The sequence below is a fragment of the Bombina bombina genome, chromosome 1, assembly GCF_027579735.1.
Source record: "Bombina bombina isolate aBomBom1 chromosome 1, aBomBom1.pri, whole genome shotgun sequence".
Taxonomy (NCBI): domain Eukaryota; kingdom Metazoa; phylum Chordata; class Amphibia; order Anura; family Bombinatoridae; genus Bombina; species Bombina bombina.
The window spans coordinates 1,338,344,982-1,338,367,831 of record NC_069499.1 but is presented as its reverse complement, the minus strand read 5'-3'; the positions used below and the strand labels follow the sequence as shown (position 1 = coordinate 1,338,367,831).

General features: G+C 40.7%; 1 protein-coding gene across 1 annotated transcript in view; it reads right to left on the bottom strand.

Moving 5' to 3' along the window:
* Nucleotides 1–22,850, bottom strand: part of CNOT1 (CCR4-NOT transcription complex subunit 1) — a gene marked incomplete in the record, with an annotated part of 753,971 nt that overhangs the window by 667,028 nt on the left and 64,093 nt on the right. The window contains 4 exon segments of the mRNA XM_053702424.1: nt 2,242–2,445; nt 9,428–9,482; nt 9,563–9,631; nt 9,746–9,844. Of these exon segments, the coding sequence (XP_053558399.1) occupies nt 2,242–2,445; nt 9,428–9,482; nt 9,563–9,631; nt 9,746–9,844 (427 nt within the window).

The window sequence follows — 22,850 nt, the reverse complement described above, 5'->3', positions numbered from 1 at the left end:
GCCTTCTATAAGCTTTTTCAGTGGTTCTTAGCTCCTCACACATGCATCTGCATGCCATGCTTTCCAAAAACAACTGCGCATTAGAGGCGCGAAAATGAGGCTCTGTCTATGACTAGAAAAGGCCCCCAGTGAAAAAGGTGTCCAATACAGTGCCTGCCGTTTTTATTAAAACAATCCCCAAGATTTAACAACTATTAAAAGTAATAATCTGCCAAATATACTTAGTAAAGTAATCGTTTTAGCCCAGAAAAATGTCTACCAGTTTTTTAAGCCCTAATGAAGCCCTTTATTCTTTTACTTAAACTAAGAAAATGGCTTACCGGTTCCCATAGGGAAAATGACAGCTTCCAGCATTACCGAGTCTTGTTAGAAATGTGTCATACCTCAAGCAGCAAAAGTCTGCTCACTGTTTCCCCCAACTGAAGTTAATTCCTCTCAACAGTCCTGTGTGGAAACAGCCATCGATTTTAGTAACGGTTGCTAAAATCATTTTCCTCTTACAAACAGAAATCTTCATCTCTTTCCTGTTTCAGAGTAAATAGTACATACCAGCACTATTTTAAAATAACAAACTCTTGATTGAAGAATAAAAACTACATTTAAACACCAAAAAACTCTAAGCCATCTCCGTGGAGATGTTGCCTGTACAACGGCAAAGAGTATGACTGGGGAAGGCGGAGCCTAGGAGGGATCATGTGACCAGCTTTGCTGGGCTCTTTGCCATTTCCTGTTGGGGAAGAGAATATCCCACAAGTAAGGATGACGCCGTGGACCGGACACACCTATGTTGGAGAAAATGTATGCTTACCTGATAAATACATTTCTTTCCTGGCATGGAGAGTCTAAGAACCCGCCCTGTGATTTTAAGGCGGTATTTATCCTAATCTTCTAGCACCTCTATACTCTTATGGTTTCACCTACTTCTCTATTTCCATGGCTAAATGACTGTGGGAGTAGGGGAAGTTGGAGGGATATTTATAAGCGTTGGCTGGGTGTCTTGCCTCCTTGTGGCCAGGTGTTGAGTTCTCAACAGTAGTGAATGAATTTGTGAACACTCCATGCCAGGAAAGAAAATAATTTATCAGGTAAGCCTAAATGTAGTTTTTTTTTTTAAATGTAAAAGAAATAGGATTTCAAGATTTATTACAGTTCTTTCTTTTCCTGGGAAGAATAAAGCAAATTTTCTTCTTGACATTGACCCAGTCAGTCAGTGAGCAAGAGGCACATGTATGTCCATAATCATGCATTTGCTAGTTTAACTTTAAACAATTTACTTAAAGGGACAGTCAAGTCCAAAAAAAAAAAAAAAAAAAAAACACCTCATGATTTAAATAGGGCATGCAATTTTAAACAACTTCCCAATTTACTTTTATCACCAATTTTGCTTTGTTCTCTTGGTATTCTTAGTTAAATGCTAAAACTAGGAGGTTCATATGCTAATTTCTTAGACCTTGAAGACTGCCTCTAATCTGAATACATTTTGACCACTAGAGGGCATTAGTTCACATGTTTCATATAGATAACATTGAGCTCATGCACGTAAAGTCACCTAGGACTGAGCACTGATTGGCTAAACTGCATGTGTCAAAAGAACTGAAATAAGGGGCAGTCAGCAGAAGCTTAGATACAAGATAATTACAGAGGTAAAAAGTATATTAATATATAACTGTGTTGGTTGTGCAAAACTGGGGAATGGGTAATAAAGGGATTATCTTTCCTTTTAAACAACAAAAATTCTGGTGTTGACTGTCCCTTTAAGCTTTTCTAATAAAAAAATAAAAAAAGTTGATAGGACATTCTAGTCAAATTTGAAATGCAAACACATAGGAATCGAAACAATTTTTTAATATACACCTACATAGGGTTAACATTTTTCTCTTCACGTGCATGTGAAGCGTAGCTAGATATTCTCAGTGCACAGGCATTTAAAAAAAACTGCAGCTGTTCAGAGATTAAGTGGGGATTGTATAGTCAGCAATGATGGAAATGCAATTATTAGCAGATGAAACAAGCACTTTAGGCTCCAAGCAAGAGCAGTGTTCAAATTGATGCACATAACATAAGTACACGCTTAAAACAGCTATAGCTTTATTAGAAGCATTTTTGCCAATACTTCTTTAGTAAAAAAATGTTTCTATAAAAAAATGTAAAGGCCCAGTGGGCTTTCCAATTTTGGCTAGATTGCCCTCTTAATATTTTTAGTACTGCTAATTTTAGAGGCAGACGATCATTGTTACAAACCTCTGCGCAAGGTCTTAAGAAATGCAACAATTTGCTCCTGTCCGACCCCAAATGCTCCCTTCTGGCCAAAAAGGAGATTGGAGAGGAGGAGGTGCAGGACTTCTATGGCAATGTCTTGGAAGCCACCTTCTTGGCTGCCACTAACGTCTACGTCGACGTAAGAACGCAAGAGATCAGGGAGTTTTTGCTTCACAAACTGGACCGCTAGAAATAGTTTAGAGGAAGAAAAATTAAAAAAAAATAAGTAAGTTTACAATTTTACAAACTATGTAATCAACCCTCCCTTTCCTCATCTGTTATAAGTGTCTCAAACTTTTTGAAGTATCCCTACAGGTATAAATTTGTGTCCCAATTACTCCCCAGCTACAACATGTGAAAGATATTAAAATTACATATAAATAAAAAAAAGATAGTTTCAATTTAAGATACATTACAATCCAAACGTTATTCATCCTAAAATAAGGATTATGGTTTTGTTTTGTTTTTAACTCCTTCCTGCCGGCATCAGTGTTAACATTGGAATAAAGTTCCGATGTAAAAACCTGCTGTAAAAAATGAAACCGCGATTATCGATGCGACCACGTGATTTCAAGGCCAGTGTTCATTAATTTACAGACCGAGTTAAGTTTTCCAAGCAACGCAACAGGCCACGCCTCCACAGGATCAAATCAATCTGCAGCCAGCCCCTACCTCTCCAACGTGAGCGTGCACTAGATTCTCTCCCCCTCCCTCCATCCTATTTCTCTGTGCGCATGTTACTTTCTATTCGCTCTGAGCTTTCCTACACATACTAAAGTAAATAATGGATCACAGTAATTTACGGTCTACTTTAGTATAAAGAAATGAGCAGCTAGTGAGAATCAATCCCATAACAAGCCTAATCAAAAGCAAATTAATTTAGGTAAATCAGGCAGCAACATTATAGTTCTTTACACTTTGAAATATTTAATTTACAAATATTAAAAACATAATTTATGCTTACCTGCTAAAATTATTTCTCTTGTGATGTATCAAGTCCACAGATTCATCCTTACTTGTGGGATATTCTCCTTCCCTACAGGAAGTGGCAGAGAGAGCACCCACAGCAGAGCTGTCTATATAGCTCCCCCCTTAGCTCCACCCCCCAGTCATTCAACCGAAGGCTAGGAAGAAAAAGGAGAAACCATAGGGTGCAGTGGTGACTGAGTTTAAAAAATAAAAATATATATGCCTGTCGTAATAAACAGGGCGGGCCGTGGACTCGATACATCACAAGAGAAATAAATTTATCAGGTAAGCATAAATTATGTTTTCTCTTGTAAGATGTATCGAGTCCACGGATTCATCCTTACTTGTGGGATACCAATACCAAAGCTTTAGGACATGGATGAAGGGAGGGACAAGACAGGGACCTTAAACGGAAGGCACAACTGCTTGTAGAACCTTTCTCCCAAAAATAGCCTCCGAAGAAGCAAAAGTATCAAATTTGGTAAAATTTGGAAAAAGTATGAAGCGAGGACTAAGTCGCCGCCTTACAAATCTGTTCAACAGAAGCCTCATTTTTAAAAGCCCATGTGGAAGCCACAGCTCTAGTAGAATGAGCATTAATTCTTTCAGGAGGCTGCTGTCCAGCAGTCTCATAGGCCAAACAGATGATGCTTTTCAGCCAAAAGGAAAGAGGTAGCCGTAGCCTTTTGGCCTCTTCGCTTACCAGAACAAACAATGAAGATATTTAACGGAAATCTTTGGTTGCTTGTAAGTAGAACTTTAAAGCACGAACCACATCAAGATTGTGCAACAGACGTTCCTTCTTTGATGAAGGATTAGGACACAGTGAAGGAACAACAATCTCTTGATTGATATTCTTATTAGAAACAAACTTAGGAAGAAAACCAGGTTTGGTACGCAAAACCACCTTATCTGAATGGAAAATAAGATAAGGGGAATCACACTGTAAAGCAGATAGCTCAGAAACTCTTCGAGCCGAAGAGATAGCAATTAAGAACAAAACTTTCCAAGATAGAAATTTAATATCTATGGAATGCATAGGTTCAAACGGAACCACTTAAAGAACTTTAAGGACTAAGTTTAGGCTCCAAGGCGGAGCAGCAGGCTTAAATACAGGCTTAATTCTGACCAAAGCCTGACTAAAATTTTGAACGTCAGACATCTGCCAGACGTTTGTGTAGTAGAATAGACAAAGCAGATATTTATCTTTTTAGAGAACTAGTTGATAATCCCTTCTCCAAACCCTCTTGGAGAAAAGACAATATTCTAGGAATCCTAATCTTACTCCATGAGTAACCTTTGGATTCACACCAATAAAGATATTTGCGCCAAATCTTATTATAGATCTTCCTGGTGACAGGCTTTCTAGCCTGAATCAGGGTATCAATGACCAACTCAGAGAACCCATGCTTTGATAGAACTAGGCGTTCAATCTCCAAGCAGTCAGACGCAGAGAAACTAGATTTGGATGTGAGAACGGACCTTGGATTAGAAGGTCCCGCCTCATTGGCAGGGTCCACAGTGGAACCGAGGACATGCCCACTAGGTCTGCATACCAAGTCCTGCGTGGCCACGCAGGTGCCATCAGAATCACCGAAGCTCTCTCCTGCTTGATTCTGGCAACCAGACGTGGAAGGAGAGGAAGCGGTGGAAATACGTAGGCCAGATTGAAGGACCAAGGTACTGCTAGAGCATCTATCAGTACCGCCTTGGGATCCCGGGACCTGGACCCGTAACGAGGAAGTTTGACATTCTGACGCGACGCCATCAGATCCAATTCTGGTGTGCCCCATAGCTGAATCGGCTGAGCAAATACCTCCGGATGGCGTTCCCACTCCCCCGGATGAAAAGTCTGACGACTTAGAAAATCCGCCTCCCAGTTCTCTACTCCTGGAATGTGGATTGCTGAGAGATGGCAAGAGTGATCCTCTGCCCATCGGATTATTTTGGTTACCTCCATCATCGCTAGAGAACTCCTTGTTCTTCCTTGATTGATATAAGCTACAGTCGTGATGTTGTCCGACTGAAACCTGATGAATTTGGCTGAAGCAAGCAGAGGCCACACCTGAAGCGCATTGAATATCGCTCTCAGTTCTAGGATGTTTATCGGAAGAAGAAATTCCTCCCGAGACCATAAGCCCTGTGCTTTCAGGGAGTTCCAGACTGCACCCCAGCCTAGCAGGCTGGCATCTGTCGTTACAATGAGCCACTCTGGCCTGTGGAAGTACATTCCCTGAAACAGGTGGTCCTGAGACAACCACCAGAGAAGAGAATCTCTGGTCTCCTGGTCCAGTCGAGGAGATAAATCTGCATAATCCCCATTCCACTATTTGAGCATACATAGTTGCAGTGGTCTGAGTTGTAGGCGGGCAAAAGGAACTATGTCCATTGCCGCTACCATGAGTCAGATTACCTCCATACACCGAGCAACAGATGGCCGAGGAATGGAATGAAGAGTTCGGCAAGTGGTTAAGAGTTTTGATTTTCTGACTTCTGTCAGAAATATTTTCATTTCTACCAAATCTATCAGAGTCCCCAGAAAGGAAACTCTTGTGAGAGGGAAGAGAGAACTCTTTATGTTCACCTTCCACCCGTGAGATCTCAGAAAAGCCAACACAATGTCCGTGTGAGACTTGGCTAGCTGAAAAGTCGACGCCTGAATTAAGATGTCGTCTAGATAAGCTATGCCCCGAGGTCGTAGAACCGCCAGAAGGGACCCTAGCACCTTTGTGAAAATTCTTGGAGCCGTGGCTAACCCAAAGGGAAGAGCCACAAACTGGTAATGCCGGTTTAGAAAGGCAAATCTGAGAAATTGATGATTTCTGTGAATAGGGATGAGTAGATACGAATCCTTTAAGTCCACAGTAGTCATATATTGACCTCCCTGGATTAGAGGCAGAATAGTCCAAATGGTCTCCATCTTGAATGATGGAACCCTGAGGAACTTGTTTAGAATTTTGAGATCCAAGATTGGTCTGAAAGTTCCCTCTTTTTTGGGAACCACAAACAGGTTTGAGTAGAACCCTAGTCCCTGTTCCTCTTTTGGGACTGGGCGTATCACCCCCATGGTAAGCAGATCTTCTACACAGCATAAGAACGTCTCTCTCTTTGTCTGGTTTACAATCGAGAAATATGAAATCTCCCCCGTGGAAGGGAGTCTTTGAATTCCAAAAAATATCCCTGGGACACAATTTCTAAAGCCCAGGGATTGTGAACATCTCTTGCCCAAGCCTGAGCGGAGAGAGAGTCTGCCCCCCACTAGATCCGGTCCCGGATCGGGGGCTACCCCTTCATGCTGTCTTAGAGGCAGCAGCAGGCTTTCTGGCCTGCTTGCCCTTGTTCCAGGACTGGTTAGGTTTCCAGCCCGGCTTGGATTGAGCAAAAGTTCCCTCTTGTTTTATAGCAGAGGAAGTTGATGCTGCACCTGCCTTGAAGTTTTGAAAGGCACGAAAATTAGACTGTTTGGCCTTTGATTTGGCCCTGTCCTGAGGAAGGGCATGACCCTTACCTCCAGTAATGTCAGCAATAATTTCCTTCAAACCAGGCCTGAATAGGGTCTGCCCCTTGAAGGGAATGTTAAGTAATTTAGACTTTGAAGTCACGTCAGGTGACCAAGATTTAAGCCATAGCGCCCTACGCGCCTGGATGGCGAATCCAGAATTCTTAGCCGTTAGTTTAGTCAAATGAACAATGGCATCAGAAACAAAAGAATTAGCTAGCTTAAGTGTTCTAAGCTTGTCAAGTATTTCAGTCAATGGAGTAGCTGTCTGAAAGGCCTCTTCCAGAGACTCAAACCAGAACGCCGCAGCAGCAGTGACAGGTGCAATGCATGCAAGGGGCTGCAGGATAAAACCTTGTTGAATAAACATTTTCTTAAGGTAACCTAATTTTTTATCCATTGGATCTGAAAAAGCACAACTGTCCTCGACAGGGATAGTGGTACGCTTTGCTAAAGTAGAAACTGCTCCCTCCACCTTAGGGACCGTCTATTACACCACTTTCCTCTTACTACCTCCAGCTATGTTGAGAGTTTGCAAGAGAATGACTGGGTATGGCAGTTAGGGGAGGAGCTATATAGCAGCTCTGCTGTGGGTGATCCTCTTGCAACTTCCTGTTGGGAAGGAGAATATCCCTCAAGTAATGGATGATCCGTGGACTGGATACACCTTACAAGAGAAACTAACATTTTAGTCACCACATAGCTCTATGCCCTTCCTAGCAGTTAAGCAGGCAGAGAGAATGACTGGGGGGTGGAGCTAAGGGGGGAGCTATATAGACAGCTCTGCTGTGGGTGCTCTCTCTGCCACTTCCTGTAGGAAAGGATAATATCCCACAAGTAAGGATGAATCCGTGGACTCGATACATCTTACAAGAGAAATGTTATGGATTTATTTATATAGCCACATATTTATTATAATTACAAGCTCCCCACTGCACATACATACAACTTGTACAATGCATACAAATCGGTTGGTTAGTGCCATTCTGTAATATTTGCAGACGGAGGGGTAGAGAGATATTCAAGAGTGTGCTCATGTTGGAGAGGTAGGGGCGGGCTGCAGATTGAATAGATCCTGCAGAGGCGTTGCCAAATGCGCTACGTGGGTCGGAAAACTTAACAAGGTTGGCAAATATTACAGCACACCGGGATCAAATCATGGGGGACTGCCTACGCTGCAAGGCACCACCCCCCCCCCCCCTCCCTGTTCAGATTCTTGCTTTTATCAAAGGGTGAGACTGCAGGACACCATATGAAGGTAGGATGTTTCATGCCGTCCTAACAGCATTAAAGCCCATCTCTGTTAGGGTGGCATGGAATGTCCCAACAGCGTGAAGGGTTAATTATGTAGCTTGAGTTTGTACATTAATTCCAAGTTTTGTTTTGGGGTTTCTAGTAAATTCATTCCATTAACCCATTCACAATGCTTTCTCAGAGGTTTCTGTATTAGAATATTAGAAGGTTTTTCTATCTAGAAGGTATTACATTCTTGGTTTTGTAGTTATGAAATGGAATCAGTTTTAATAAAATGCCTTTAGTCACGGCAAACGGTTCTAAAATAATGTTGATAAATAGACCTTTTAAGGGACATGAACCTCAATTATTTTCTCAGGATTCAGACAGAAATTAATTTAAAATGATGGAACAAATTGCTATACATTAAATAAAATGCAGTAGGTATTGCAAGCAATTGAGAACACATTAAGGGGAAATGTTATATTACAGTGTCCCTTTAACCTTAGTAATTTCATAGCTATGTCTCCAGTTAATGAGAGGTGACTTATGTATTTCTGTTTATAATCAAATCAGTAATCGTCAGATAACTGGAAAAATCTGAGAAGTTATCTGAGACGTTATTCTAAAAATGAAAACTATGTCAAAAACCAGGATTTAAAAAAACAAGACTTAAATCACCCTTGCCATGAATGAATATTTCTGCTTACAACAATATACTTGAAAATCCACTTTTAATGAATGGAGAGGGGGGGGGGGGGGGGAAAGAGGATTAAAAAAAAACAAAAAATACATATGTATTTATATCTATGTCACATTAAATTTTCATTGCTGAATACTTGGGTACAGAGAAAAGAAAAAAAAAAACACTTTACTTGCCACATATCATTGCATAGGTTTCTTGTGATATTGAACTGTAACCCTATATATTTTTTCAATAAAGAGTATAGGTATTAAAGGATAGTGGAGGAACTGAATCAGTGTCAAGCCAAGCTTTGAATTTAGCCAGCTAAACTGGTTTAGTATTTTGCACATGCTAGGTTTGTTTTTGTTTTTATAAACATTCCTCTAATATAAGGATTACTAGAAGGTTAAAGTGCTATCATAAGACAAAATATGGATTATAATTTTAATAAAGCAAAACCACTGACAGAATTGATGGTTTAAATGTTTATCTTCTAACAACCCAAAATAAATTATACAAGCAAATTATATATGTATAGCTTATATAAAAAATTTCCTCGGGTCAATGAGAAAATCCCTAAAAATAAATGTAAACAACCAATGTGTAAACATCAATTCTCAGCCATCAGATTATGCAGCAAAGCATAAATTCCTAAGTGAAATGTTCTAAATTTCTCAATAAGCATAACTGCTCTATAACAGTCACATGTTAATAAAACCATGGCAAGACTTTACAGAAAGCAGCCTATAGGAGGTTACAAGTCACAAAAATGCACTGCTTACCAAATCCTCGCAAGTCACAGCTAGAAGAGTTGAGAAGAGCAAGGCCAAAAATAACCTGAAAAAGAAATTCACATGTGTAAAAAGCACAAAGCCAACACAGACCAACCCACTCACCATACCTGGGTAGACACTTACTTCTTGAACCTTTGTAAGCTTCAGAACTTTACTCAGCTGTACAAAAACATGGGGGGATGGTTTCAGGCTCTAGAGCAAAGATAAATAGATGGACCAAATTAACTTTTCAGGTAGAAAAAAAATAAAATACACACACCCACAAATGAGACATCTCTCTCGCTCTCTCACAAGAGCAGTACATACTTTCTGATAGTGCAGTGGATTGTCAATAGCGTATGAAAGAGTAGAGATGAAATTCGGCTTGGTTATTAGTGATGAGCACTCCTGAATCAGAAACTGAGTCTGGAAAGGGAGGGAAAAAATATGTTTTATTAAAGACCTTTACAGATTGTTAGCTCATGATTTCTTTCTAACGTTTGATACAGTTATTAACATGATACAATAAAAAAAACTTTTCAGCTTTATGTCAAATGAAAATATTAAAATTGGTGTTAGTTATATTGAGTACTGAGATATGCAAGTTCAAAGCTTATGGTTTAAGTGCTTTAAAAGGGATAGTGAACTCAATTTTTTTCTTTAATGATTCAGATAGAAAGCATCTTAAAATTGCATGCTCTAATTTACTCCTATTATTTTTTTCTTCATTCTTTGTATCTTTATTTGAAAAAGCAGTAATGTAACATTTAGAAGCCGGCCAATTTTAGATTCAGCACCCTGGATAGCACTTGCTTATTGGTGGCTACATTTAGCAAACCAATAAGCATAAACCAGATTCTGAACCAATAATGGGCTGGCTCCTAAGCTTTACATAGTCCAAGTGGTACAGCACTTGGATAACAATGTGGTGCAAGCTGTAAGGGTACCACACAAAACCCTTAAAGTAGTAACACAGTCCAAAGAATACAGCAGCACTCACCACTATGCAGAAAATTCCATCTTTTATTGGGATATTCAAAGCAGAAAAGACAACGTTTCGGACCTCTAGTCCTTAGTCACGTCAATGTCAGTGACATGACTAAGGACTAGAGGTCCGAAACGTTGTCTTTTCTGCTTTGAATATCCCAATAAAAACAATTTATGCTTACCTGATAAATTCCTTTCTCCTGTAGTGTAGTCAGTCCACGGGTCATCCATTACTTATGGGATTATATCTCCTCCCTAACAGGAAGTGCAAGAGGATCACCAAGCAGAGCTGCTATATAGCTCCTCCCCTCTACGTCATACCCAGTCATTCGACCGAAACCAAACGAGAAAGGAGAAACTATAGGGTGCAGTGGTGACTGGAGTTTAATTTAAAATTTAGACCTGCCGTAAAACAGGGCGGGCCGTGGACTGACTACACTACAGGAGAAAGGAATTTATCAGGTAAGCATAAATTATGTTTTCTCCTGTTAAGTGTAGTCAGTCCACGGGTCATCCATTACTTATGGGATACCAATATCAAAGCTAAAAGTACACGGTTGACGGGAGGGACAGGCAGGACCTTTACACGGAAGGAACCACTGCCTGAAGAACCTTTCTCCCAAAAACAGCCTCTGAAGAAGCAAGTGTGTCAAATTTGTAAAATTTTGAAAAGGTGTGAAGTGAAGACCAAGTTGCAGCCTTGCAAATCTGTTCAACAGAGGCCTCATTTTTAAAGGCCCAAGTGGAAGCCACAGCTCTGGTAGAATGAGCTGTAATTCTTTCAGGAGGCTGCTGTCCAGCAGTCTCATAGGCTAAACGTATTATGCTACGAAGCCAGAAGGAGAGAGAGGTAGCCGAAGCCTTTTGACCTCTCCTCTGTCCAGAATAAACGACAAACAGGGAAGAGGTTTGTCGAAAATCTTTAGTTGCCTGTAAATAGAATTTCAGGGCACGGACGACGTCCAGATTGTGCAGAAGTCGTTCCTTCTTTGAGGAAGGATTAGGGCACAATGAAGGAACAACAATCTCTTGATTGATATTCTTGTTAGTGACTACCTTAGGTAAGAACCCAGGTTTAGTACGCAGAACTACCTTGTCTGAATGAAAAATCAGATAAGGAGAATCACAATGTAAGGCCGATAACTCAGAGACTCTTCGAGCCGAGGAAATAGCCATTAGAAACAGAACTTTCCAAGATAACAGCTTGATATCAATGGAATGAAGGGGTTCAAACGGAACACCCTGTAAAACGTTAAGAACTAAGTTTAAACTCCATGGCGGAGCAACAGATTTAAACACAGGCTTAATCCTGGCCAAAACCGGACAAAAAGCCTGACAAAAAGCCTGAACGTCTGGAACTTCTGACAGACGCTTGTGTAAAAGAATGGACAGAGCTGAGATCTGTCCCTTTAACGAACTAGCAGATAAACCCTTTTCTAAGCCTTCTTGTAGAAAAGACAATATCCTAGGAATCCTAACCTTACTCCATGAGTAACTCTTGGATTCGCACCAATGTAAGTATTTACGCCATATTTTATGGTAAATTCTCCTGGTAACAGGTTTCCTAGCCTGTATTAAGGTATCAATCACTGACTCCGAGAATCCACGCTTTGATAGAATCAAGCGTTCAATCTCCATGCAGTCAGCCTCAGAGAAATTAGATTTGGATGTTTGAAAGGACCCTGAACCAGAAGGTCCTGTCTCAGAGGCAGAGACCATGGTGGACAGGACGACATGTCCACTAGATCTGCATACCAGGTCCTGCGTGGCCACGCAGGCGCTATTAGAATCACTGATGCTCTCTCCTGTTTGATCCTGGCAATCAGTCGAGGAAGTATCGGGAAGGGTGGAAACACATAAGCCATGTTGAAGACCCAAGGTGCTGTCAGAGCATCTATCAGAACCGCTCCCGGGTCCCTGGACCTTGATCCGTAACAAGGAAGCTTGGCGTTCTGGCGAGATGCCATGAGATCCAGATCTGGTTTGCCCCAACGCCGAAGCAGTTGTGCGAATACCTCCGGGTGAAGTTCCCACTCCCCCGGATGAAAAGTCTGGCGACTTAGGAAATCCGCCTCCCAGTTCTCCACGCCTGGGATGTGGATCGCTGACAGGTGGCAAGAGTGAGACTCTGCCCAGCGAATTATCTTTGATACTTCCATCATCGCTAGGGAACTCCTTGTCCCTCCCTGGTGATTGATGTAAGCCACAGTCGTGATGTTGTCCGACTGAAACCTGATGAACCTCAGAGTTGCTAGCTGAGGCCAAGCCAGAAGAGCATTGAGAACTGCTCTTAATTCCAGAATGTTTATTGGAAGGAGACTCTCCTCCTGAGTCCATGATCCCTGAGCCTTCAGGGAATTCCAGACAGCGCCCCAACCTAGTAGGCTGGCGTCTGTTGTTACAATCGTCCAGTCTGGCCTGCTGAAGGGCATTCCCCTGGACAGATGTGGCCGAGAAAGCCACCATAGAAGAGAATCTCTGGTCTCTTGATCTAGATTCAGCATAGGGGACAAATCTGAGTAATCCCCATTCCACTGACTTAGCATGCACAATTGTAGTGGTCTGAGATGCAGGCGTGCAAAAAGTACTATGTCCATTGCCGCTACCATTAAGCCGATTACCTCCATGCATTGAGCCACTGACGGGTGTTGAATGGAATGAAGGACACAGCAAGCATTTAGAAGTTTTGTTAACCTGTCTTCTGTCAGGTAAATTTTCATTTCTACAGAATCTATAAGAGTCCCCAAGAAGGGAACTCTTGTGAGTGGCAATAGAGAACTCTTTTCTATGTTCACCTTCCACCCATGCGACCTTAGAAATGCCAGAACCAACTCTGTATGAGACTTGGCAGTCTGGAAACTTGACGCTTGTATCAGAATGTCGTCTAGGTACGGAGCTACCGAAATTCCTCGCGGTCTTAGTACCGCCAGAAGAGAGCCCAGAACCTTTGTAAAGATTCTTGGAGCCGTGGCTAACCCGAAGGGAAGAGCTACAAATTGGTAATGCCTGTTTAGGAAGGCAAACCTTAGGTACCGATAATGATCCTTGTGAATCGGTATGTGAAGGTAGGCATCCTTTAAATCCACTGTGGTCATGTATTGACCCCTTTGGATCATAGGTAAGATTGTCCGAATAGTTTTCCATTTTGAACGATGGAACTCTTAGGAATTTGTTTAGGATCTTTAAGTCCAAAATTGGTCTGAAGGTTCCCTCTTTTTTGGGAACCACAAACAGATTTGAGTAAAATCCTTGTCCGTGTTCCGACCGCGGAACTGGATGGATCACTCCCATTAATAAAAGGTCTTGTACACAGCATAGAAACGCTTCTTTCTTTAACTGGTTTCCTGACAGCCTTGAAAGATGAAATCTCCCTTTTGGAGGAGAAGCTTTGAAGTCCAGAAGATATCCCTGAGATATGATCTCTAACGCCCAGGGATCCTGGACATCTCTTGCCCAAGCCTGGGCGAAGAGAGAAAGTCTGCCCCCCACTAGATCCGTTTCCGGATCGGGGGCCCTCACTTCATGCTGTCTTAGGGGCAGCAGCAGGTTTTCTGGCCTGCTTGCCCTTGTTCCAGGACTGGTTAGGTTTCCAGCCCTGTCTGTAGCGAGCAACAGTTCCTTCCTGCTTTGGAGCTGAGGAAGTTGATGCTGCTCCTGCCTTGAAGTTACGAAAGGCACGAAAATTAGACTGTCTAGCCCTTGGTTTGGCTCTGTCTTGAGGCAGGGCATGACCCTTACCTCCAGTAATGTCAGCGATAATTTCTTTCAAACCGGACCCGAATAATGTCTGCCCTTTGAAAGGTATGTTAAGCAATTTAGATTTAGAAGTCACATCGGCTGACCAAGATTTAAGCCACAGCGCTCTGCGCGCTTGAATGGCGAATCCTGAATTCTTAGCCGTAAGTTTAATTAGGTGTACTACGGCATTGGAAATAAATGAATTAGCTAGCTTAAGGACTCTAAGCTTGTCTGTAATATCATCCAATGTAACTGAGTTAATGGTCTCTTCCAGAGACTCAAACCAGAATGCCGCCGCAGCCGTGACAGGCGCAATGCATGCAAGGGGTTGTAATATAAAACCTTGTTGAACAAACATTTTCTTAAGGTAACCCTCTAACTTTTTATCCATTGGATCTGAAAAAGCACAGCTATCCTCCACCGGGATAGTGGTGCGTTTAGCCAGAGTAGAAACTGCTCCCTCCACCTTAGGGATCGTCTGCCATAAATCCCGTGTGGTGGCGTCTATTGGAAACATTTTTCTAAATATAGGAGGGGGAGAAAAGGGCACACCAGGTCTATCCCACTCCTTGTTAATAATTTCTGTAAGCCTTTTAGGAATAGGAAAAAAGTCAGTACACGTCGGTACCGCAAAATATTTATCCAGCCTACACATTTTCTCTGGAATTGCAACCGTGTTACAATCATTCAGAGCCGCTAATACCTCCCCTAGCAATACACGGAGGTTCTCGAGCTTAAATGTCTGAGTCCAGTTTACTTGGATCAGATCAGTCACCCACAGAATGAAGCTCTCCGTCCTCATGTTCTGCAAATTGTGACGCAGTATCAGACATGGCTCTATTATTATCAGCGCACTCTGTTCTCACCCCAGAGTGGTCGCGTTTACCCCTAATTTCTGGCAATTTAGATAATACTTCCGTCATAACATTAGCCATGTCTTGCAAAGTGATTTGTATGGGCCGCCCTGATGTACTTGGCGCCACAATATCACGCACCTCCTGAGCGGGAGACGAAGGTACTGACACGTGAGGAGAGTTAGTCGGCATAACTTCCCCCTCGTCTGGTGAAATTTTTTTTACATGTACACTTTTATTTAAAGTAGCATCAATGCAATTAGTACACAAATTTCTATTGGGCTCCACATTAGCCTTTAAACATATTGCACAAAGAGTTTCCTCTGTCAGACATGTTTAACAGACTAGCAATGAAACTAGCAAGCTTGGAAAAAACTTTTGAAATAAATTTACAAGCAATATAAAAAAACGTTACTGTGCCTTTAAGAAGCACCAATAAACTGTCACAGTTGAAAATACAATGAACCAAATTTGTTATAGCAACCAAATTTTCACAGTAAATGCAATAAGTTAGCAAAGGATTGCACCCACCAGCAAATGGATGATTAACCCCTTAATACCCAAAAAAACAGATAACAGAATATAAACGTTTTATCACAGTCAAAAGCACAGTCTCACAGGTCTGCTGTGAGTGATTACCTCCCTCAAAACTAGTTTTGGAGACCCCTGGGCTCTGTAGAGACGTCCTGGATCATGGAGGAAGGAATAGGAAGACTGACTGAATTCTTACTGCGCAAGAAAGCGCCAAAATTGGCCCCTCCCACTCAGATTATAACAGTGGGGAAGCTCAGTAAACTGAATTTATTCATAAACAAACGACAGCCATGTGGAAAAATAATGCCCAAAAATTTTTATCACCAAGTACCTCAGAAAAAAACGATTACCATGCCAGTAAAACGTTTTAAAATAAAATTATGAAATGATACTAATAAGCCTGCTGCTAGTCGCTTTCACTGCAGTGGGGGCTCAAATACAAGTTAAATGTATACAGTATTTTCTTAGTGAAGTTCCATTCCCCAGAAATACCTCAGTGTAACATACATACATATCAGCCTGATACCAGTCGCTACTACTGCATTTAAGGCTGCACTTACATTATATGGGTATTAGCAGTATTTTCTCAGTCAATTCCATTCCTTAGAAAATAATATACTGCAACATACCTCCTTGCAGGTGAACCCTGCCCGCTGTCCCCTGTTCTGAAGTTACGTCACTCCTCAGAATGGCCGAGAACAGCAAATGGATCTTAGTTACGACCGCTAAGATCATACACAAACTCAGGTAGATTCTTCTTCTAATGCTGCCTGAGAAAAAACAACACACTCCGGTGCTGTTTAAAATAAACTTTTGATTGAAGATATAAAAACTAATTTTAATAACCACAGTCCTCTCACACGTCCTATCTATTAGTTAGGTGCAAGAGAATGACTGGGTATGACGTAGAGGGGAGGAGCTATATAGCAGCTCTGCTTGGTGATCCTCTTGCACTTCCTGTTAGGGAGGAGATATAATCCCATAAGTAATGGATGACCCGTGGACTGACTACACTTAACAGGAGAAAGATGGAATTTTCTGCATAGTGGTGAGTGCTGCTGTATTCTTTGGACTGTGTTCCTAAGCTTTACATTCCTGCTTTAACTAAAGATAGCAAGAGAACAAAGAAAATTTTATAGAAGTAAATTAGAAAGTTGCATGTTCTATCTGAATCATTAAAGAAAAAAATTGGGTTTAGTATCCCTTTAATCACAATTCACCCCTGCACACATTTCTCTACCTTATTAATTCTATTTTAAAAATGTCTAGCACTTTGCTGCATAATGCAAGAACGCCATGTAGTTAAGGGTAATAAGAAGCTTGAGTAATCAATGACACCTTAAAGTGATTGGTAATTTGATCGTTATGGGAGAAATAAGCAACTATGATCTTAATCTAACCCACTTTCATTTTTGATTTTTTTTTTCGCTTCTAAATAAAATTGTTTAAAAGCTAAAATCGCTCTGATTTATTCATATGGCTCCTCCTCCTGGCAATGATCAACAGTTTGTTTTTCTCTAGTGATGTTTCTTCATCTGGCCAATTGATTTTGCAATTCATCCATGGGGCATGCTGTGCAAGGACTTGGCCGCCTAAAGGCCAGAAAATCAATTGGCCGGATGAAGAAACGTGACTAAAAAAAAAATTTACCCGTTTCTCTAGTGGGGGAACCAGTTAGATAGTAGTGCCAGAGATCTGCACACAGTTATGCCGTTTCAGAGCCATAGAAGTCATTAAATCGCATGACTACCACAGGCCAACTTTGACATGTAAGATCAAAAGGACAGTTCTTCCCCCACCCCCCTCTATTTTCCATTTGTGTGAGATACCCAGATACATTATAAGCAAGAGTAGGAAAACAAAATTTATGCTTACCCGATAAATTTCTTTCTGGATACGGAGAGTCCACAACGTCATTCAATTACTAGTGGGAATATCACTCCTGGCCAGCAGGACGACACAAAGAGCACCACAGCAAAGCTGTTAAGTGTCACTCCCCTACCCATAATCCCCAGTCATTCGACCGAAGGGAAATGGAAAAGGAATAACACAAAAAGGTAGAGGTGCCTGAGGTTAAGTTAAAAAAAAAAACAAAAACAAAAAAAACACACACCTGTCTTCATAAAGGGTGGGATCGTGTACTCTCCATATCCAGAAAGAAATCTATCAAGCATAAATTTTATTTACTTTCCTCGGATGATATGGAGAGTCCACGACATCAATTATTAGTGGGAACCAATACCCAAGCTAGAGGAAACAGAATGAACAGGGAGGGAGAACAAGACAGGCAGACCTAAACAGAAGTGACAAAAGAGAAAAAGAAAGGGCACCTCTTAGTGTAGCCAGTACATCGGTATGGACATATGAAGTAAGTATAAATGGGTAATCACAATGTGGAAAGGCAAAGGTAAAGCCTAGGAAAGCAAACTCGAAACTCAATGTCTCCGCACACTGTGCACCAAAGCAGGCTGCTCCTTCTGGAAACCGGGGACTCAATCTAAAATGAAGAAAGAAAAGGTCGCCACCTGGTGCAAATCAACACGGCATTCAGGTGGGTACTCACATTTATAAAAGCACCTGATGGTGCCAATAAAGCCTACTGGACTATTTTAGTGGCCCAGTTCACTAAGCATCGGTATCCCTGGTTAAGTGGCAAAAGCTCCTCAGGTATTCAAAACGAAGGGTGGAAAAAGGAGACTCCAAAAAGTGCATATTTAAAAACACATAAGTACAACAAGATAAATTTAAAAACAAAAACACTATTTTGCAACGCATTTCTCGGCATCTACAGCGCCGTTTCCTCAGGCATATAGTACTACACAGCACTAGGAGTCTCATATACAGAAAATCTACCAATCAGGAGTGCGTTACCTCCCTAACTCACAGGTGTCAGATTAACAAACAGTGATGATAATATGAGACAGAGCTTAATATATTATGTCATTCGATCCATACAATACAATTTATACATAGGTGAAAATCATAAATAATGCGATCATGATGCCCATATTGACACCACTTGTTACATGTACATAACACATTTTGATTTGTTGGCAGCTAAAAAAAAAAAAAAAAAAAAAAAAGTGTGAAATATGCGATGTAATACCAAAAAATATATACACAAACAATTAGACAATTGTGAATATTATTTTCAAGTCCTAAGAAACATGCCTATATAAAGCGATCTCACACTAAACTAAAAATATATCAAACTAGACTAATTAGCTATCGATACAATGTAAGTAGCTCAACCAATGATATAATTGCTATGAAGTGACGTTTATAGAGCCTTCCCACATGTCTTACTCTCGTAGCGTAAATATCTTTTAGCAAATGTGCATCATATATACAGTTACACGTTTTAATTTATTGGCGCCTGTTAGATATACAGTTAGCAACTATTAAATATATGCAAACAGGCGCCAATAAATTAAAACATGTAATTGTATATATGATGCACATTTGCTAAAAGATATTTACGCTACGAGAGTAAGACATGTGGGAAGGCTCTATAAACGTCACTTCATAACAAATATATCATTGGATGAGCTAGTTACATTGTATCGATAGCTATTTAATCTAGTTTGATTTTGTTTCTTTATATTTTTAGTTTACTGTGCTATCGCTTTATATATCCATGTTTCTTAGGACATTAAAATAATATTCGCAATTGTCTGTTTGTATATATATTTTTTGGTGGTATTACATCGCATATTTCACACTTTTTATAGGTGCCAACAAATCAAAATGTGTTATGTAAACGTAACAAGTGGTGTTAATATGGGCATCACAATCTCATTATTTATGATGTTCACCTATGTATAAATTGTATTGATCAAATGACAATATATTAAGCTCTGTCTCATTATCACTGTTTGTTAATCTGACACCTATGAGTTAGGGAGGTAACACCCTGATTGGTAGATTTTCTGTGTGTGTGTGTGTGTGTATATATATATATATATATATATGTATATATGTATATGTGTGTATGTGTGTGTGTATGTGTGTGTGTATGTGTGTGTGTATGTGTGTGTGTATGTGTGTGTATGTGTGTGTGTATGTGTGTATGTGTGTGTATGTGTGTGTGTATGTGTGTATGTATGTATGTATGTATGTATGTGTGTGTGTGTGTGTGTGTGTGTGTGTGTGTGTGTGTGTGTATGTATGTATGTATGTATGTATGTATGTATGTATGTATGTATGTATGTATGTATGTATGTATGTATGTATGTATGTATGTATGTATGTATGTATGTATGTATGTATGTATGTATGTATGTATGTATGTATGTATGTATGTATGTATGTATGTATGTATGTATGTATGTATATATATATATATATATATATATATATATATATATATATATATATATATATATATATATATATATATATATATATATATATAAAAAATTTTTTTTTTTTTTTTTTTTTTATTTATCTTATTGTACTTATGTGTTTTAAATATAAACTTTTATTCACCAACTGAGCACTTTTTGGTCACTTAACCAGGGATACCGATGCTTAGTGAACTGGGACACTAAAATAGTCCAGTAGGCTTTATTGGCACCATCAGGTGCTTTTATAAAATGTGAGTACCCACCTTCACTTGGGACTTTATTGGGTCTGAATGCCCCGTTGATTTGCACCAGGAGGCACCCTTTCCTTTCTTCATTTTAGACCTAAACAGAAGGCATTTTTTGGAAAAGTATGCAGAGGGGACCACGTTGCAGCCTTGCAAATCTGTTCCACAGAAACTTCATTTTTGAAAGCCCAAGAAAGAGGAGACAGCACTAGTGGATTGAGCTGTAATTCTCTCAAGAGGCAGCTATCCAGCAGTCTCATAAGCAAAACGAATCATACTTCTCAACTGTAGGTAGAATTTAAAAGGACAGTAAACCCAAAATTTTTCTCTTTCATGATTCAGGTACAGAATACAATTTTAAACATTCCGATTTACTTCGATTGTCTAATTTGCTTCATTTTTTTAAGATATCCTTTTTTGAAGAAATAGCAATGTACATGGATGAGCCAATCACACGAGGTATCTATGTGCATCCACTGAGCATATCTAGATATGCTTTCAGCAAAGAATATAAAGAGATTGAAGCAAATTAGATAATAGAAGTAAATTAGAAAGTTGTTTAAAATTGCATGTTCGTTCTAAATTAGGAAAGAAAAAAAAAATTGGGTTTCATGTCCTTTTAAGAGCACGCACAACATCCATGTTGTGCAACAGACGTTCTTTATGAGAAGGATTGAGACAGAGAGAAGGAACAACAATTTCCTGATTAATATTTCTACTTTAAACCACTTTAGGAAGAAACTCCAATTTAGTACAAAGAACCGCCTTATCCGCATGAAAGATAAGGTAAGGAGAATCACACTGCAAAGCCGAGAATCCCGAAAATCTCCGAGCAGAAGAGATAGCAATAAAAAACAAAACCTTCCAAGATAGCAACTTAATATCTATGGAATGCATTGCCTCAAACGGAGCCTGCTGGAAAACTTTAAGAAGATTAAGGCTCCAAGGAGGAGCAACAGGTTTAAACACAGGCCTGCTTCTGACTAGGGCCTGACAAAAAGATTGAACATCTGGCACAGACACTTGTGTAACAAAATAGATCATGCCGAAATCTGACAGACACCCTTTCTCCAGACCTTGGAGAAAAGACAATTCTAGGAATCCTAACCCTACCAAGAGTAGCCCTTAAATTCACACCAATAAAACGGTATTTACGCGATACCTTATGGTAATTTTTTTGAGTAACAGGCTTGCAAGCCTGGATCATGGTTTCAATGACAGACTCAGAAAACCAGAACTAAGTGTTCAATCTCCAAGCAGTCAGCTTTAGAGAAACAAGATTTGGATGGAGGAAAGGACCTCAAGTTAGAAGGTCCTGCCTCAGAGGTAACCTCCAAGGTGGAAGAGAAGACATCTTCACTAGGTCCACAAACCAGATCCTGCAAGGCCATGCAGGAGCTATTAGAATTACAGATGGTCTCTCCAGTTTGGAAGGAGAGCAAACGGAGGAAACAGGTATGCTAGACTGAAATCCCAAGGAACCTCCAGAGCATCTATCAGGGGACCTTGAACCGTACCTTGGAAGCTTGGCGTTCTGCCGAGACGCCATCAGATCCAACTCCGGCACCCCCCATTTGAGGGTTAACCTGGAGAACACCTCCGGATGGAGAGCCCACTCCCCAGGATGAAATGTCTGTCTGCTCAGGAAATCCGTTTCCCAGTTGTCCACTCCAGGAATGTGGATGGCAGATGGACAACAATTGTGAGCTTCCACCCACTGAATAATCTGTGCCACCTCCTTGATGGCTAAGGAACTCAGAGTTCCTCCCTGGTGGTTGATGTAAGCTACTGGAGGTGATGTTGTCCGACTGAAACCTGATAAAAACGGGGAAAAGACAATTGAGGCCAAGCCATCAGAGCATTGTAAATCGCTCTCAACTCCAAGATGTTTATGGGAAGAGCAGACTCCTCCCGAGTCTATAGTCCTTGAGCCTTTAAAGAGTCCCAAACTGCTCCCCGGCCTAGCAGGCTGGCGTCCGTGGTCACAATCACCCAGGAAGGTCTCTGGAAGCATGTGCCCTGAGAAAGCCACCATGGGAGAGAGTCTTGTCGAATGGTCTCCGTTCCATTGTATGAGCATGCATAGTAGAGCTCTCAAAAGGAATCGAGCAAAAGGGAATGATGTCCATGGAAGTGACCATCAGACCAATTACCTCCATACATTGAGCAACTGATTGCCAAACAGTAGACTGAAGAGAGGCAAGAGGATAGATTTTTGGATTTTCTTACCTCCGTCAGAAAAATCTTCATACCTAGGGAATATATTATGGCCCCTAAGAAAACCACCCATGTAGCTGGAACAAGGAAACTCTTTTTCAGATTCACTTTCCATCCATGGGAATGTAGAAGAGACAACAAGATCTCTGTATTAGAGTTTGCTTGTTGAAAAGATGGCGCCACTGCAATTCAGAGACCTGATCACTGCCAAGAGAGCCCCCAGAACCTTTGAGAAAATTCTGGGAGCTGTGGCAAGGCCAAACGGAAGAGCCACATACTGAAAGTGTTTGTCAAGAAAGGTAAATCCTAGGAATTTGTGATGATCCCTGTGGATGGGAACATGAAGATATGCATGCATCCTTCAGGTCTATGTTAGTCATGAACTGACCCTCTTGGACCAAAAGGAAGAATGGAACGAATGGTTCCCATTTTGAAGGAGTGTACCCTGAGAAACTTGAGGCACTTTAGGTCCAAAACGGGTTGAAAAGTTCCCTCTTTTTTGGGAACCACA